The sequence below is a fragment of the Bos grunniens genome, chromosome 6, assembly GCF_055505025.1.
Source record: "Bos grunniens cultivar Pamir isolate PY7600 chromosome 6, Bosgru_T2T1.0, whole genome shotgun sequence".
Taxonomy (NCBI): domain Eukaryota; kingdom Metazoa; phylum Chordata; class Mammalia; order Artiodactyla; family Bovidae; genus Bos; species Bos grunniens.
This window is the reverse complement of record NC_141170.1, coordinates 99,607,821-99,623,605: the sequence shown is the minus strand read 5'-3', so window position 1 is coordinate 99,623,605 and position 15,785 is coordinate 99,607,821. Positions and strand designations below refer to the sequence as shown.

The window sequence follows — 15,785 nt, the reverse complement described above, 5'->3', positions numbered from 1 at the left end:
TATCTCATTTATAATTTCTATTATGGTTACATGTTCAAATAATATTTTCAATGTATTACATTACAATGTATTATTAAAATTAATTTCACTTGCTTTTTGTATTAATGATATTGCTCAAAAACATTACAATATATATATACTTCATATTATATATCTATTGGACAGAATTCTCTTAGAACATTACGGTCCAATAATACAAAAAATGAGTTTAAATGTATATGTTTTTGTTGCATATAGATATGACCAGGACATCAATACGAGACTCTGAAGTATAAAAGCAACAACAAAACTTTAAAAATCTTTGTCATTAAAAAAAAAAAGAACCCTACAATGGCCTTTAATAAGTGATCAAGTGAAAGAAAAAGTCACATATTCTTCACATTTAAAACCAAGGAATGATTACACTTAGGGAGGCAGGCATGTTGAAACCCAACAGAGGCCAAAAGCTGGAGCTTTTGTGCCAAACAGCCAAGTTGTGAATGCAAAGAAAACAGTTGTTGAGGAGAACAAAAAGTGCTACTCCAGAGAAGACATGAACAATAACAAAGTAAAACAGTCATGTTGATAATATGGAGAAAGCTTTAATGGCCTGGAGAGAAGAGGAAACCAGACATATTCCTTTAAGCCAAAGCCTAACCCAGAGCCAAGCCTTAACCCTCTTCAATTGTGTGAAGGCTGAGAGATAAGAAATCTGCAAAAACAAACGGTTAGAGCTAGCAGTGCTTGGTTCATGAGATTGAAGGACAGAAGTTGTCTTCATAACATAAAAATTCAAGGTGAAGCAGCAAGTGATGTAAAAGTTGCAATTCAGAAGGTCTAGTTAAGATAATTAATGAAGTGGCTACACTGAACCACAGATTTTCAACGTAGATAAAAATTGTAAGCCTTCTATCGTAAGAAGACACCACCCAGGACTTCCATAGTTAGGAGAAGTCAATGCCTGGCTTCAAAGGACAGGCCGACTCTCTTGTTAGGGGCTAATGCAGCTGGTGACCTTAAGTTGAAGCCAAGGCTCATTTACCATTCTGAAAAATCCTCTGGCCCTTAAGAATGACACTAAATCTATTCTGCTCTATAAATTGTGCTCTATAAATTGAACAACAAAGCCTGGATGACAGTACTTCTGTTTACAACATGGTTTACAAAATATTTTAAGCCCACTGTTGAGAGACTTTCACCTCACAACAATGACTTCTTTCAAAATGTTACTGCTCACTGGCAATCCACCTGGTCACCCAAGAGCTCTAATAAAGATGTACAGTGAGATTAAGCTTGTTTTCATGTCTGTTAATACAACATCTATTCTACAGCCCATGGATCAAGAAATAAATTTGACTTTCGAGTCTTATTCTTAAGAAATACACTTTTTAAAGCTATAGCTGCCACATATAGTAATTTCTCTGACAGAATGATGCAAAGTAAACTGAAAACCTTCTGGAGATGATTCACCATTTGAGATGCCATTAAGAATTCATGGAAAGAGGTCAAATATCAACATTAACAGAAGTTGGGAAGAAGTCGATTCCCACCCTCATGTAAAACTTTGAGGAGTTCTAGATTTCAGTGGAGGAAGAAACTGCAGATTTAGCAAGAGATCTAGAATTACAAGTGGAGCCTAAAGATATGACTAAATTGCTGCAATCTCATGATAAAATATTAGTGAATAAGGAACTGCTTCTAATGAATGAGCAAAGTCATTTCTTGACATGGAATCAACTCCTAGTGAAGAGGCTGTGAAAATTGTTGAAATGTAACAAAGGATTTAGGACATTATATAAATTTGGCTGATAAAGCAGTTGGCAGGGTTTGAGAAGACTGACTCCAATTTGAAGAAGTTCTACTGTGGGTAAAATGCCAACAAACAGAATTGTGTGCTACAGATAAATAGTTTGTGAGGAAGATTCAACCAATACAGCAAACTTTACTGTTGTCTTATTTTAAAAAACTGCCACAGCCAGTCAACCATCAGCAACCATAAGCTTGATCAGTCAGCAGCAATCAACACTGAAAAAAGACTCTCCCCCATCAAAAAGATTATGACTTGCTAAAGGTTCAGGTGATGGTCAGCATGTTTTACCAATAAAGTATTTTTAACCAAGGTATGTACAGTTTTTTTTTTTTTTTTTTAGGTATACTGCTATTGACCACTTAATAGAGCACAGTACAGTATAAGCATAACTTTCATATGTACTGGGAAACCAAAAAATTCTTGTGACTTGCTTTCTTGTGCTATCTGCTTTATTTTGATGGTCTGGAAATGAATCTGCAATATCCCTGAGATATGACTATACAGGTTTTGGTAGTCAGTTAGATACAAAAATTGAGGGACAGTGACAAGTTAAGGTTGACTGCAAGATTTCTATTCTAGTTGTTTAAGTGGACAGTGATATACTTTCTACTTCAGTTCTTACGGATTCCTAAAACATTTAACACCCCAACGCTAATTCAGACACTCAACTTTGAGTGGAATATTGTTTTCTTATCTTCATGACTGCTTCTAAGCTAACTTTCTACCTGTGATTTCTCTGAAACTGTTCCCCACAAATACATGCAAATTCAGTCATAGCAAACTGCATATGGTTCTCTACTTCCTGGTGTTAGTTATGCTAGTTCCTCTACTCAAGTCATGCTCTTGCCCTGTCAACCTGGTCAACCTTTACACACCCTTGAGGGCCCACCTTTAATGTTCCATTACCCTACTGTTTTTAAACTTTATTCTATTTCGTAAGTTTGAACTTTCTTTTTGACACCATTATGAAAAATGTTGACATTTGGTAAACTAGTCAAGTGAAAAACAAATTTAACTGTTAAAAAATACCTTTCTTTTCAGCTTTCTCTTTCATCTTCTTTTCTTCTTCTTCTCCTCCTCCTTTTACTTGCTCTTTAGCACCAGAAGATATGGCTGTTATTGGTATAGACTGTATCTCATTTTCAGAAACTGTAGAATCAATTTTTAGTGGAGTACCAGATGGAAATGGTATTTGTTTTACTGACAAAGAAAATGAAATAATGTCATTTATGTTAAATAAACAAACAGAAAACTATGAAACTGTGAATCATAAACTATTTTGAAACAAATACAGTTGATATACAATATGTTACAGGTATTCAATATAATGATTAACAATTTTAAATGTTATACTGTATTTATAGTTATTATAAAATATTGCCTATATTCCCCGTGATGTATAATATATCCTTGTAGCTTACCTAATGCACAATTATTTGTACCTCTTAATCCCCAACTCCAATATTGCCCCCCTCTTTCCCTCTCCGGTGGTAACCACTGTTTTGTTCCCTACATCTATGAGTCAGCTTTTTATTGTATTCACTAGTTTGCTGTAATTTTAGATTCATCTATAAGTATTTGACTTTTTCTGACTTATTTCACTTGGCATAATACCCTGAGTCCACCCATGTTGCTGCATATGGCAAAATTTCATGCTTTTTTATGGCCGAATAGGACTGGAAAAGGTCAGTTTTCATTCCAATCCCAAAGAAAGGCAATCCCAAAGAATGCTCAAACTACCACACAAATGCACTCATCTCACACGCTCGTAAAGTAATGCTCAAAATTCCCCAAGCCAGGCTTCAGCAATATGTGAACCGTGAATTTCTAGATGTTCAAGCTGGTTTTAGAAAAGGCAGAGGAACCAGAGATCAAATTGCCAACATCCGCTGGATCATGGAAAAAGCAAGAGAGTTCCAGAAAAACATCTATTTCTGCTTTATTGACTATGCCAAAGCCTTTGACTGTGTGGATCACAATAAACTGTGGAAAATTTGGAAAGAGATGGGAATACCAGACCACCTGACCTGCCTCTTGAGAAATCTGTATGCAGGTCAGGAAGCAACAGTTAGAACTGGACATGGAACAACAGACTGGTTCCTAATAGGAAAAGGAGTATGTCAAGGCTGTATATTGTCACCCTGCTTATTTAAGTTATATGCAGAGTACATCCTGAGAAAGCTGGGCTTGGAAGAAGCACAAGCTGGAATCAAGATTGCCGGGAGAAATATCAATAACCTCAGATATGCAGATGACACCTTTCACGCAGAAAGTGAAGAGGAACTAAAAAGCCTCTTGATGAAAGTGGAAAAGGAGAGTGAAAAAGTTGGCTTAAAGCTGAACATTCAGAAAACGAAGATCATGGCATCTGGTCCCATCGCTTCATGGGAAATAGATGGGGAAACAGTGGAAACAGTGTCAGACTTTGTTTTTTGGGGTTCCAAAATCACTGCAGATGGTGACTGCAGCCATGAAATTAAAAGACGCTTACTCCTTGGAAGAAAAGTCATGACCAACCTAGATAACATATTCAAAAGCAGAGACATTACTTTGCCAACAAAGGTCCATCTAGTCAAGGCTGTGGTTTTTCCAGTGGTCATATACGGATGTGAGAGTTGGACTGTGAAGAAGGCTGAGCACCGAAGAACTGATGCTTTTGAACTATGGTGTTGGAGAAGACTCTTGAGAGTCCCTTGGACTGCATGGAGATCCAACCCGTCCATTCTGAAGGAGATCAGTCCTGGGTGTTCACTGGAAGGACTGATGCTGAAGCTGAAACCACCTCATGTGAAGAGTTGACTCATTGGAAAAGACCTTGATGCTGGGAGGGATTGCGGGCAGGAGGAGGAGGGGACATAGGATGAGATGGCTGGATGGCATCACCAACTCGATGGACATGAGTTTGGGTAAACTCCAGGAGTTGGTGGTGGACAGAGAGGCCTGGCATGCTGCGATTCATGGGGTTGCAAAGAGTCGGACATGACTGAGCGACTGAACTGAACAGAACTGAGACACTTTTAAAATAATTCAATAAAAACTTTCATTTCATTTACAACATACCAGGTGAAATGATAATTATCTGCTGATCTGGATAACTTAAAAACCAGTATCTGATTTCAGGCAAATTACATCTCTAAGCGTCAATGTATAAAACAAGAATATCTGTGTACATAAGATTTTAAGGATAAAATACATAACGTATATGAACCACTTGGTAGTGCCTGGCATACAGTAAAATTTAATAAATGTTAACTAAATACTATTATGGCTTATTTTCAATTCTACTCAATAGGGAATAGTGATGATCGAGTTTAATAGGGGATCAGTGATGATCACAGTAGAGATTAAGAGTGCAGCTCTCTAAACTCCAATTTTGGCATTTTTTCATGATCTTAGGCAAGATCATCTATCTGCCTTTTCTAAGTCTGTATTTTCTCTTCAATGTAAGAGGAAAAATGCATGAGAAGGGCAGTTGTGAGGATGAGACGAGTAATCAAGCATAAAACCCAACTTAATAAAGAATGTAATAATTATTGTTATGAATCAACCTATCATTTCTATAATTAATCACCTCCATTTTGAATTTCTGCCTTAATTAGCTCTTGTTTCAATCCTTCAATTTCTTTCTTCAATTTTGCATTTTCAACTCGAAGTTTCTTCTCTTCTCTCAAAGTTGCCTGCAAAACTGGGATCAAGAACCACCAGTTAAGACATAGCTGGGTTTTCTAAAAGGTTTCTTATGAATACTACTTGATAAAAGCATAGCCAGTATAAACAAAGCTAAAACCAAATGTTTCACCAGTTCCTTTGTATCAGTTTAATATTTATTAAACAACATGATATTTAAAAGAGAAAGGGAGAAAATCTTTGAAGTAAAAACAGAAGAGGTTTTGTTTATCAATCATTTTCCTAGCTTTTATAAAAATGCTATGACAGTATAAGAACCTCGTTCAGTGTTACTAACAGGTTAACTGAGAGACAAATATCAGATATATTAAACTTTTTTCAAAGTCTAAGATCTAATAATGATACCAAACAATAAAAAATTGTTCTCATTTCTTCCTTTTTAATCAGTATCTTGTAAAGGGACATGAAAACTCTTTAATTCCTAATGTCTCAAAAGTAGAGCTGGTCAAACATTAAACGAAATGATTTGCTCAACATAGTGTGTTAACGGTGAGCAATAGGGTACACAAAATATAAAAGACAAGGATTCTCAGTGGGGTTGGTACTGCTCTCTAGGTGGGACTTTGAAAATCTGTAAGGGAATTTTTGGGTGTCACTAATAATGGGAGTCAGTATTGGCATTTGGAGGGCAGAGGTCAGGGATTTCAGATGTTCTGCAATAGGTTAGATATTCCTGTGAAATGAAGAACTGTCTCATATCCTGCACGATTTTGCAGTGACATTGTACAGATGCACAGGTGAAATCCTGTTTATTATTTGAGCCTAGATTCTAGTTATTTTTTACATTTAAACATTTTTAAACATTTTCATTATACTCTGAATTTTCTAGGAATCAAGTACTATGCAAATCTGTACTTTGTTTTGTTCAAGAGTTCTACCTAAAGAAACATCATTCATCATTTTGAGTAAATCAAAAACATGACTCAAAGCTGATTTTGGTATCTGGGTTGCCAACACAAAGGCACACTATTATATCAATCTGTACTATGCCTGCTGCACTTTTGCTGATTCCATGTATGCAAATCACATAGCGTGTGATACTCTCATGTCAAGCAGTATAGTCCTGCCCTGTATTTACTTACATATACATATTTATTACTACTACTCTCCATAAATTACTTCCTTTTTAATTCTCTTCTATATTACATACATCTCTATAATCTCTTCATCTTTCTAATGGGAAGAAGCATTAAAAATTTTTTAAAATAGTAAGAAAAATCCTTTTTAAATTTTAAGAAAAACAGTAAGAAAAAGTATTTATAAAACATTATAAAAATAATTAAAACAGTATTTAAAAAGAAGAAAAATTTGATAAAGGGAAAAATTTTTAGATAGTAAATGTAGGATTCTTTAAGTCATTCAGTTTTATGTAGGAGAGAAGAGCATTTATTTAAATAAGTGATGGTAAAAGACTTTGGAATTTTCATAGTATTACCATTGGCTATTGAGAAATAAAATATACAAAAAATAACCTAAATTCTAGAAGCAGAAGATCTAATATTTTTGTGAATACATCATAGCAATTTTGAGGTAAAACATAAGCACTGGAAAAACTGTAAAAATCATTTCAGAAAATACCCAAAAAGAGAGCAATATGAAAGTAAAGATTTTCTTTTATATGAAATTAAAGGAGATATTTGAGTTTCTATTTGATTTTACCCAGCTTTCTTCATTTTTAGTCTCTAATTCTATACCAACTTATTTTAAATATTAATTTTTATTAGTCTTGAATTAACACATTGTTTTCTCTAAATATTACATGTTCACCATACACCAATTCTAATTTATCTTAATCCCAGAATATTTCTTCACTCATAATTGCAATATTAAAGGAATACAGAAGTCATCATCAAGACTGTGAAGTAATATAATATTGTCTGTGGTAAACACATTTTATTTTTTGCTGTCACTGTATGAATTTATTTTAAGTATCTCCCTCAGATCAGAAAAATTAAATTTTCAAATTTTCTTACTTGCTTTCTCCTTAAGAAGAGCAACTTGCTGCTTAAGATATTCAATAATTTGATCTGCTTCTGCACCCTTCTGCTCCAATCTCTTCAGAACAGCATCACCAGTTGCCATTTTTGCCAACAAACGGCAGAAAATCCTAAGTGAAAAAATGAAAGTGAAACATTATACTGTAGAATGAGTAAGTTTATTGTATAGGACATCATGAACAAGCAGTCTGAAAGGAAAAACATTTTCTACTGCAAGAGAACCATATATTAGAAAAACAAATCAATTAAGCAGCAGAAATGTTAATAGATTAATTCCTCACTCTGACTGGAAAAGAAAATCATTTTCTCCCAAAAGCAGAAAATATGATATTTAATCATATTTCAGGTTGCCAAGTTTTCAAGAAATTTTAAATACTGCAGAATATTATGACATAAGACAGGAACACTAGGAGACAGACTAATAACAACCTTAACTACGAGATAACTGAGTACTATACCTGAGTTCCCAAGTAAAGACAGTTACTGAATTTCTTCTTTATATGTTTCTTTCATGTATTGGATATTTCTACTGTCTTATTTAATTATGTACAAACTTACATGTAAGGAAGAACATGTAAATTAGGAAAGACAATATTAAAGGAAAAAGATCAACTATTAGGAAAACATCAATTTAATCATATAGATACTGAGATACAATATTAGTGTATATATATTATATAGAGACAATTCTATAGAATTCTTTGTATATAGACATATATAGACACATATACAGAATTCTATACATATATAGACACACTGACATTATATATAGAATTCTATATATTATATAATTCTATATAATAGAATATACTATAACATAATATATATTATATATACATACACTGACATGACATATATAGAATTCTGTATATCATATAATTCTATTTCTTTTGTGGAAGAAAATAGAATTTTAATTTTATAACTCATAGAAATTAGAAGACAGCCTATCAGTATGTAGATATTGCATATATAAGCAAAATTCTGGGATTAATTCATCATGTTCAAAATTTCAAACTTTTGAAGCCAAATTCATAAGGTTTATACTGCCAAATATTAAGACAGTCACATGACAAAAGACAGTCACATGACAAAAGTCACGATTGTTAATCATTAACAATACTAAGAATTGCTTTTTACCTAATTTAGCATCAGTTTACACTTCAAAGCATGACACAAACATTGCTGAAACAGCTCTAATTTTAAATAAATTATACACACTCAGAGGTGAAGTTTTTTATTAAAAAACTGGCTAACAGTGGACAAATAATATAAGATTGTTTTAAAATTTCAAATTATTAGGCAAAGAATACTGAGATGTTTACTTTTTTATAAAAAGAAAACCAACCCTCAAAAATCTTTATGCTAACAGTGACAATGTATGATATAGAAAAAGTTTTAAAAACCTTATAAAAATAAAGTTGTTAGTAATCAAGAAAATATAAATGGGGCAAAGGTGGTTAATCTGGAAAAGCCACAGTAAACTACTCCATGGACTACTACTTAACAGCTTAGAAAAATAGAGGAAAAAAAATGTACAAGAGTGAAAATGAAGATATAACTTAAATTCTGCCAATTTTTTTTTACCAAAAGTGAATACACAATAATCCTGCTGCTGCTGCTGCTAAGTCGCTTCAGTCGTGTCCGACTCTGTGCGACCCCATAGACGGCAGCCCACCAGGCTCCCCCGTCCCTGGGATTCTCCAGGCAAGAACACTGGAGTGAGTTGCCGTTGCCTTCTCCAATGCAGGAAAGTGAAAAGTGAAAGTGAAGTCGCTCAGTCATGTCCGACTCCTAGCGACCCCATGGACTGCAGCCCACCAGGCCCCTCTGTCCATGGGATTGTCCAGGCAAGAGTACTGGAGTGGGTTGCCATTGCCTTCTCCAATAACCCTGCTATTGCTCCTCAAATGTTAAAGCCAGAATTTTAGAGAAAAATACATGGACATATGATGAAAATTTAAAGTAAAAAAGTTATGTTTTTTGAACTTTTAGTATTCCGGTTACAGCATTCTTTTAGTTTGACGTCTATTTCAGTTTAACATAAGTAATGACCAAATATTACATATTTCAATAGGTGAAATACAGCTATCGCTAACGGAAACAATGATTTGATTGGCCTAAGTTGTTTGGCATAAGCTGTAACTTTTGCTTCCCTACCAATGCAATATTTGATGAGTGATACTAAAATAAATGTGAAATTAGTGATACACATTAGAAAAAACCCTAGTAAACTTCTCTTAACAGATATGAAATAAATAGATTTAAGTCTAAAACAGGTCTCATAAATTCAACAGTAGGTCCACAAAGTCATCTCACAAATACATCAAGTTGCTTACAAAACCAAATATGAAACATATGCTCTAACTTACAAAACAGCTTCAAAACTAAGACTAAAAATAATTCACAAAATACAGGTAATAAATCCTAGTCTACAAGCAAAAAAGATCTATAATTATACTGAAATAAATCTATTAACTACCTGGAAAACATAGTTATGAGTTAAGTAAAATATAACTTTTGTGATACATATTGAAGCACAGACTGTTTAGGAAGAGAGAATGCCATGTTTCAAAACACAGAAACACAAGTAAGTTAAACATATAAATACATGCACACATAAGACCAAACAATGTGATAAAGGGAGATGACAGAATAATCCTCAAAATCTTTGTTATCTCATGGTAAGGGGTTAGGATATATAAAGTGAAAAGACTAGCCATTTCAGGGAACCAATATATTATTACCACAAACTGAAAACAGGAAAAAAATTACAGCTAGTTAAGACTAGTTAATAATTCATTTGGTAGAAAATGGTTTAAAAATCAGCTTTAAACATTTTTATAAGTAAACTTTATTTTATAAGTAAACTTTAAACATTTTTATAAGAAAATTTTTTCTCAATAAAATGTATGTATCTCTCACTCAAATACAAACAGGTAAAACACCATCCAACTTTTCTTATACTTTAAATACTCCAGGACACTAATATACTATCCATATAAAGATAACTAATATATTTAATTATGTTAATTTAGTTAATATATTTAATTATAATATATTAATTTACTTAATATATTATAAAAATAAGTATAATTTATATCCTTAGCCATAAGTGTAAAAATACTTGCTTAAATTAAGGTCTAGTTTTAAATTGGTAAAAACCAGGACCTAGAAACATGAGCTACCTGAAACATTCAGTAAAAATGAATTTTCTAACTACTAAGTGGATAAACAGGAGAAATAAGAAAGAAAAAAGAAACAGTATTAGTAACAGACAGAAATGTTACTGGAAAACACTTATGTGAGCCATGAAATCTTAAAATACTGAGAATACAGAAGGATCCTATTCAACCATTCATATATAAACTGTGGATGAAGCCATCTCGGTTTTCTTCAGGTACTGGTTAAAGAAGCGACTGGCTACCCACTCCAGTATTCTTGCCTGGAGAATGGACAGAGGAGTCTGGTGGGCTACAGTCCATGGGGTTGCAAAGAGTCAAACACCACTAAGCAACTAACACGTCCACTTTCCGCTTTCATGTTTAGGGCAACAATGCTAGCTTAAGGTCATTGCTTTAAGTTCAGACAAATGTTTATCATTCAACGCAGTGCTCATTTCACTACTCTGTGCCGACTGCTGCATAAGGTTCAATTTTACATTGAGTATCCACTGGATTTCAAACTTTTAGGCCTGCTTAGCTTCCTCAGAGCTTTTAATATACTAATACATAGAGGATTTCTCAAGATGATAAAGTTAATAATAGGTAACTTCTGCAGAGCATTTATTGTGGGCTCGCTAAATGCTGTGCATAGATCAGCTACAAATATAGCAATTATCTACATTATGTATAGAAGAAAACTTGACTTAAAATTAATTTGGCTCAGGTCATGGGGCTAGTTAGTAAATGAGGATTAAAACTTAGGTCCGTCTGATTCTGGAGTTGGCTCTTTTAATGCCCAAGCTAAAATTTCAATAAAGGATATGATTATGAAGCACTTCCCAAAGTATTTAGCCATGGAATACTAACCAATGAAAAGCTATTAAAATTTACTTGAACAAGAATTTTCTACAACAGTTTGGGAATGCTGACTTACTCTGCACCAAAATTAAAAATAAAAAAGATTATGTTATTAAAACAGATATAACACTTAACTGCATGCACAGTAATTACAAATCTACAATATTTACAAAGAAAACAGTATACCCAGTATGTTAACTGTATTTGGATAGTAAGAGTCAAAGCTTTTTTCCCCTTTTTCCTCTACTAAATTTAAAAAAATAAACATTTTTATGATAAAAAGCTTTGAAAAGTATTAGCTAAGTTACTCTGCCCTTTCACATTGTTTTTTTCAACATAACCACCATATTTCATCAAACCTAAAATGCTGCTGTAAGATGCCACTAATCATAAAGCCAGGTGAAGCTGATTTTATGAAATACATGAATTTGGACTGTATCTTAATCATTAAAACACATAAAAGATTGTTTCTGAGATTCCTATCATTTCTTTTTTTAAGTTTTCTTTTTTTTTTTTTTCATTTTTTTTTAATTGAAATATAATTGATTCACAGTGTTCTTTAGTTTCAGGTATACACCAAAATGATTCAGTTACACATATTATTTTCAGATTCTTTCCCTTATAGGTTATTACAGAATACTGAGTAGAGTTCCCTGTGCTATACAGTAGGACTTTGTTGCTTTTCTGATTTATATATAGGAGTGTATCTATTAATCTAATATCCCTAATTTATCCCTCTCCCTCTTTCCTCTTTGGGAACCATAAGTTTGTTTTCTATGTCTTTGGGTCTGTCCGTTTTGTAAATAAGTTCATTTATATCATTTTTTAAGATTTCACATATGTGATATCATATGTATTTGTCTTTCTCTGACTTTGTTCACTTAGTATGATCATCTTTAGGTCTATCCATGTCGCTGCAAATGGCATTATTTCACTCCTTTTAATGTTGAGTAATATTTCATTGTATACATGTACCACATCTTCTTTATTCATGCTTTCATTTCTTGGCTATTGTAAACAGTATTGCAATGAATATTGGTTTCTTTTTTTTTTTTTTTTAAGAATAAATTCTTAATATCATCAAATATCCAGTGATGTTTAAATTTCCAGTTGCCTTACACACCTCTTTTTTTTTTTTCCTTGTTAATTTTCTGTTTAGTTGATCTATCCATAGGTGTGAGTGGGGTATTAAAGTCTCCCACTATTATTGTGTTATTGTTAATTTCTCCTTTCATACTTGTTAGCATTTGTCTTACATACTGCGGTGCTCCCATGTTGGGTGCATATATATTTATAATTGTTATATCTTCTTCTTGGATTGATCCTTTGATCATTATGTAGTGACCTTCTTTGTCTCTTTTCACAGCCTTTGTTTTAAAGTCTAATTTATCTGATACGAGTATTGTGACTCCTGCTTTCTTTTAGTCCCTATTTGCATGGAAAATCTTTTTCCAGCCCTTCACTTTCAGTCTGTATGTGTCCCCTGTTTTGAGGTGGGTCTCTTGTAGACAACATATGTAGGGGTCTTGTTTTTGTATCCATTCAGCCAGTCTTTGTCTTTTGGTTGGGGCATTCAACCCATTTACGTTTAAGGTAATTACTGATAAGTATGATCCCGTTGCCATTTACTTTATTGTTTTGGGTTTGAGTTTATACACCGTTTTTGTGTTTCCTGTCTAGAGAATATCCTTTAGTATTTGTTGGAGAGCTGGTTTGATGGTGCAGAATTCTCTCAGCTTTTGCTTGTCTGAAAAGCTTTTGATTTCTCCTTCATACTTGAATGAGATCCTTGCTGGGTACAATAATCTGGGCTGTAGGTTATTTTCTTTCATCATTTTAAGTATGTCTTGCCATTCCCTCCTGGCTTGAAGAGTTTCTATTGAAAGTTTTCTTTTTAATGGACCATTAAAAAAAATTTTTTTAATTGAGTTTGTTACAATACTGCCAGTGTTTTATGGTTTTTTTTTTTTTTTTTTTTGGCCACAAGGCATTTGGGATCATAGCTCTTTGACTAGGGATCAAACTCACAAACTCTGCATTGGAAAGTGAAGCCTTAATCACTGTACCATCAGGGAAGTCCCTGAGAGCCCTATCATTTCTAAACAGCTTCCCTTTACTTCAGCAATCTCTTCAGTAGTCTTCCCCAGTCTGATTTTAAATTGCCAGTATTTTAAAAATTAACAAATCTTCTACCCCAGTCTCTCAATGTTAGGAACCAAACAATCAAATAATTGCTTTGAAATGGCAGTTTTAACTGCAGATTTTCATTTTTACTTCATAGTATAGCGAACACCTCAAAAATTTGGAAGTGATTCTCTATTTCTCAAAATATCTGATTTTGCTGTTTCAGAATTGCAATTAGCTAAAAATTTATATTCTTCTTAGACACTCTAAGCATTGCTTCTCATCAAATATAAGATGCCGTCAACTGTAAAACGGCTCTAGTAATTAAGGGAAAAAACCATAGCTGATTTAACTGATCTAATGCTCTCTTACATTTAGTCACATCCTGTGTTATGTACTGAAATACCTGCTTTGAATTTACTGCTTTTTGCTTTCAAGTATGTGATCAGGGAATGAATTCAAATTTCAGCTCTGCAACTCATTCATTAGCTGTGACTTTACTACTGAAGCAGCTGATTCACAATGTCGTGTTAGTTGCAGGTGCACAGCAAAGTAATTCAGATACATACATATACACACACACATAGTTTCTTATCCAGATTCTTTTCCCATATAGGTTGTTACAAAATACTGAGCATAGTTCCCTCTGCTATACAGTAGGCCCATGTTACTTAACCCGTTTTATATAAAGTAGAAGAAAGCAATGGCAACCCACTCCAGTACTCTTGCCTGGAGAATCCCATGGATGGAGGAGCCTGGTAGGCTACAGTCCATGGGGTCGCTAAGAGTCGGACGCGACTGAGCGACTTCCCTTTCACTTTTCACTTTCATGCACTGGAGAAGGCAATGGCAACCCACTCCAGTGTTCTTGCCTGGAGAATCCCAGGGACGGGGGAGCCTGGTGGGCTGCCGTCTATGGGGTCGCACAGAGTTGGACACGACTGAAGCGACTTAGCAGTAACAGCAGTGAGTGTAAGTTACTCCCAAATTCCTAATTTACACCCCCCTGCCCCATCCATCTTTCCCCTTTGGTAACTGTAAGTTTGCTTTCTACATCCGTAAGTCTGTTTCTGTTTGGCAAATAAGTTCATTTTTCAATTTTACATGTAAGTGATATTGTATGATATTTGTCATTATCTCTCTCTGACTTTACTTAGTACGATAATCTCTAGGTTCATCCATCGTGCTACACATGGCATTATTTCATTCTTTTTTACGGCTGAGTGGTATTTCATTGTGCATATGTGTGTGTGCACACACATGTGTTGTCTATACACACCATATCTTCTTTATCCACTCATCTCTTTGATGGACATTTAAGTTGCTTCCACATCTTGGCTATAGTAAATAATGCTTAGGTAAACACTGGGGTGCATGTATCTTTTCGAATTACAGTTTTCTTCAGCTATCTTCCCAGGACTGGGATTGCAAGATCATATGGTAGGTCTAATTTTAGTTTTTTAAAGAATCTCCATACTGTTCTTCATAGTGGCTGTACCAATTTACATTCCCACTAACAGAGCAGGAGGGTTTCCTTTCCGCCACACCCTCTACAGCATTGATAATTTGTAATTTTTTTGACGATGGCCATTCTGACTGATGTAAGGTGATAACTCACTATAGTTTTGATTTGCATTTCTCTAATAATTAGTGATGCTGAGCATTTTTCATGTGCCTTTTGGCCATCTGTATGTCTGCTTTGGAGAAATGTCTATTAGATATTCTGCCCATTTTTTGATTGGGTTGCAAGGTGATCACCATAATAATCCAGTTAACATCCTTTACCATACATAGTTATAATTTTTTTTCTTATGATGAGAACCATCAAGATTCAGTCTATTTTCTAATATGCAAAACTATTATTAACCATAGTCACTATGGTGTACATTACATCCCTGTGACAATCACTTTACAACTGGAAATCTGTATTTATTCTTGATTGTTTTTCTTTACTCACCAGAGTCTTCTTCCCCTTTACCAATGAGGACACAGGGGATGCTGCAGGGCCTAAGGGATGGCTATGAGAGTATGGCTAAGAGAAGGCAGTCCATATATCTCAAACACTATGGCCATTAACACAGAAAAGCTTTTTGTCCAGTGACAAATACATAAAATTTTAAAAGGGATATGTCTTGGTTTCCCAAGACCCTCTACCAAACAAGGTCATTT

General features: G+C 34.0%; 1 protein-coding gene across 2 annotated transcripts in view; it reads right to left on the bottom strand.

Annotated features, from left to right (window-relative positions):
• The window catches only part of AIMP1 (aminoacyl tRNA synthetase complex interacting multifunctional protein 1), a 28,795-nt gene that overhangs the window by 10,798 nt on the left and 2,212 nt on the right, over positions 1-15,785 (bottom strand). For both annotated transcript variants that reach the window (XM_086406956.1, XM_086406955.1), the window contains exons 2-4: positions 7,450-7,583; positions 5,361-5,474; positions 2,819-2,989 (exon numbers count right to left, since the gene is read on the bottom strand). In XM_086406956.1, the coding sequence (XP_086263082.1) occupies positions 2,819-2,989; positions 5,361-5,474; positions 7,450-7,558 (394 nt within the window). In that variant the 5' untranslated portion in view covers positions 7,559-7,583. The remainder of the gene's footprint in view (positions 1-2,818; positions 2,990-5,360; positions 5,475-7,449; positions 7,584-15,785) is intronic.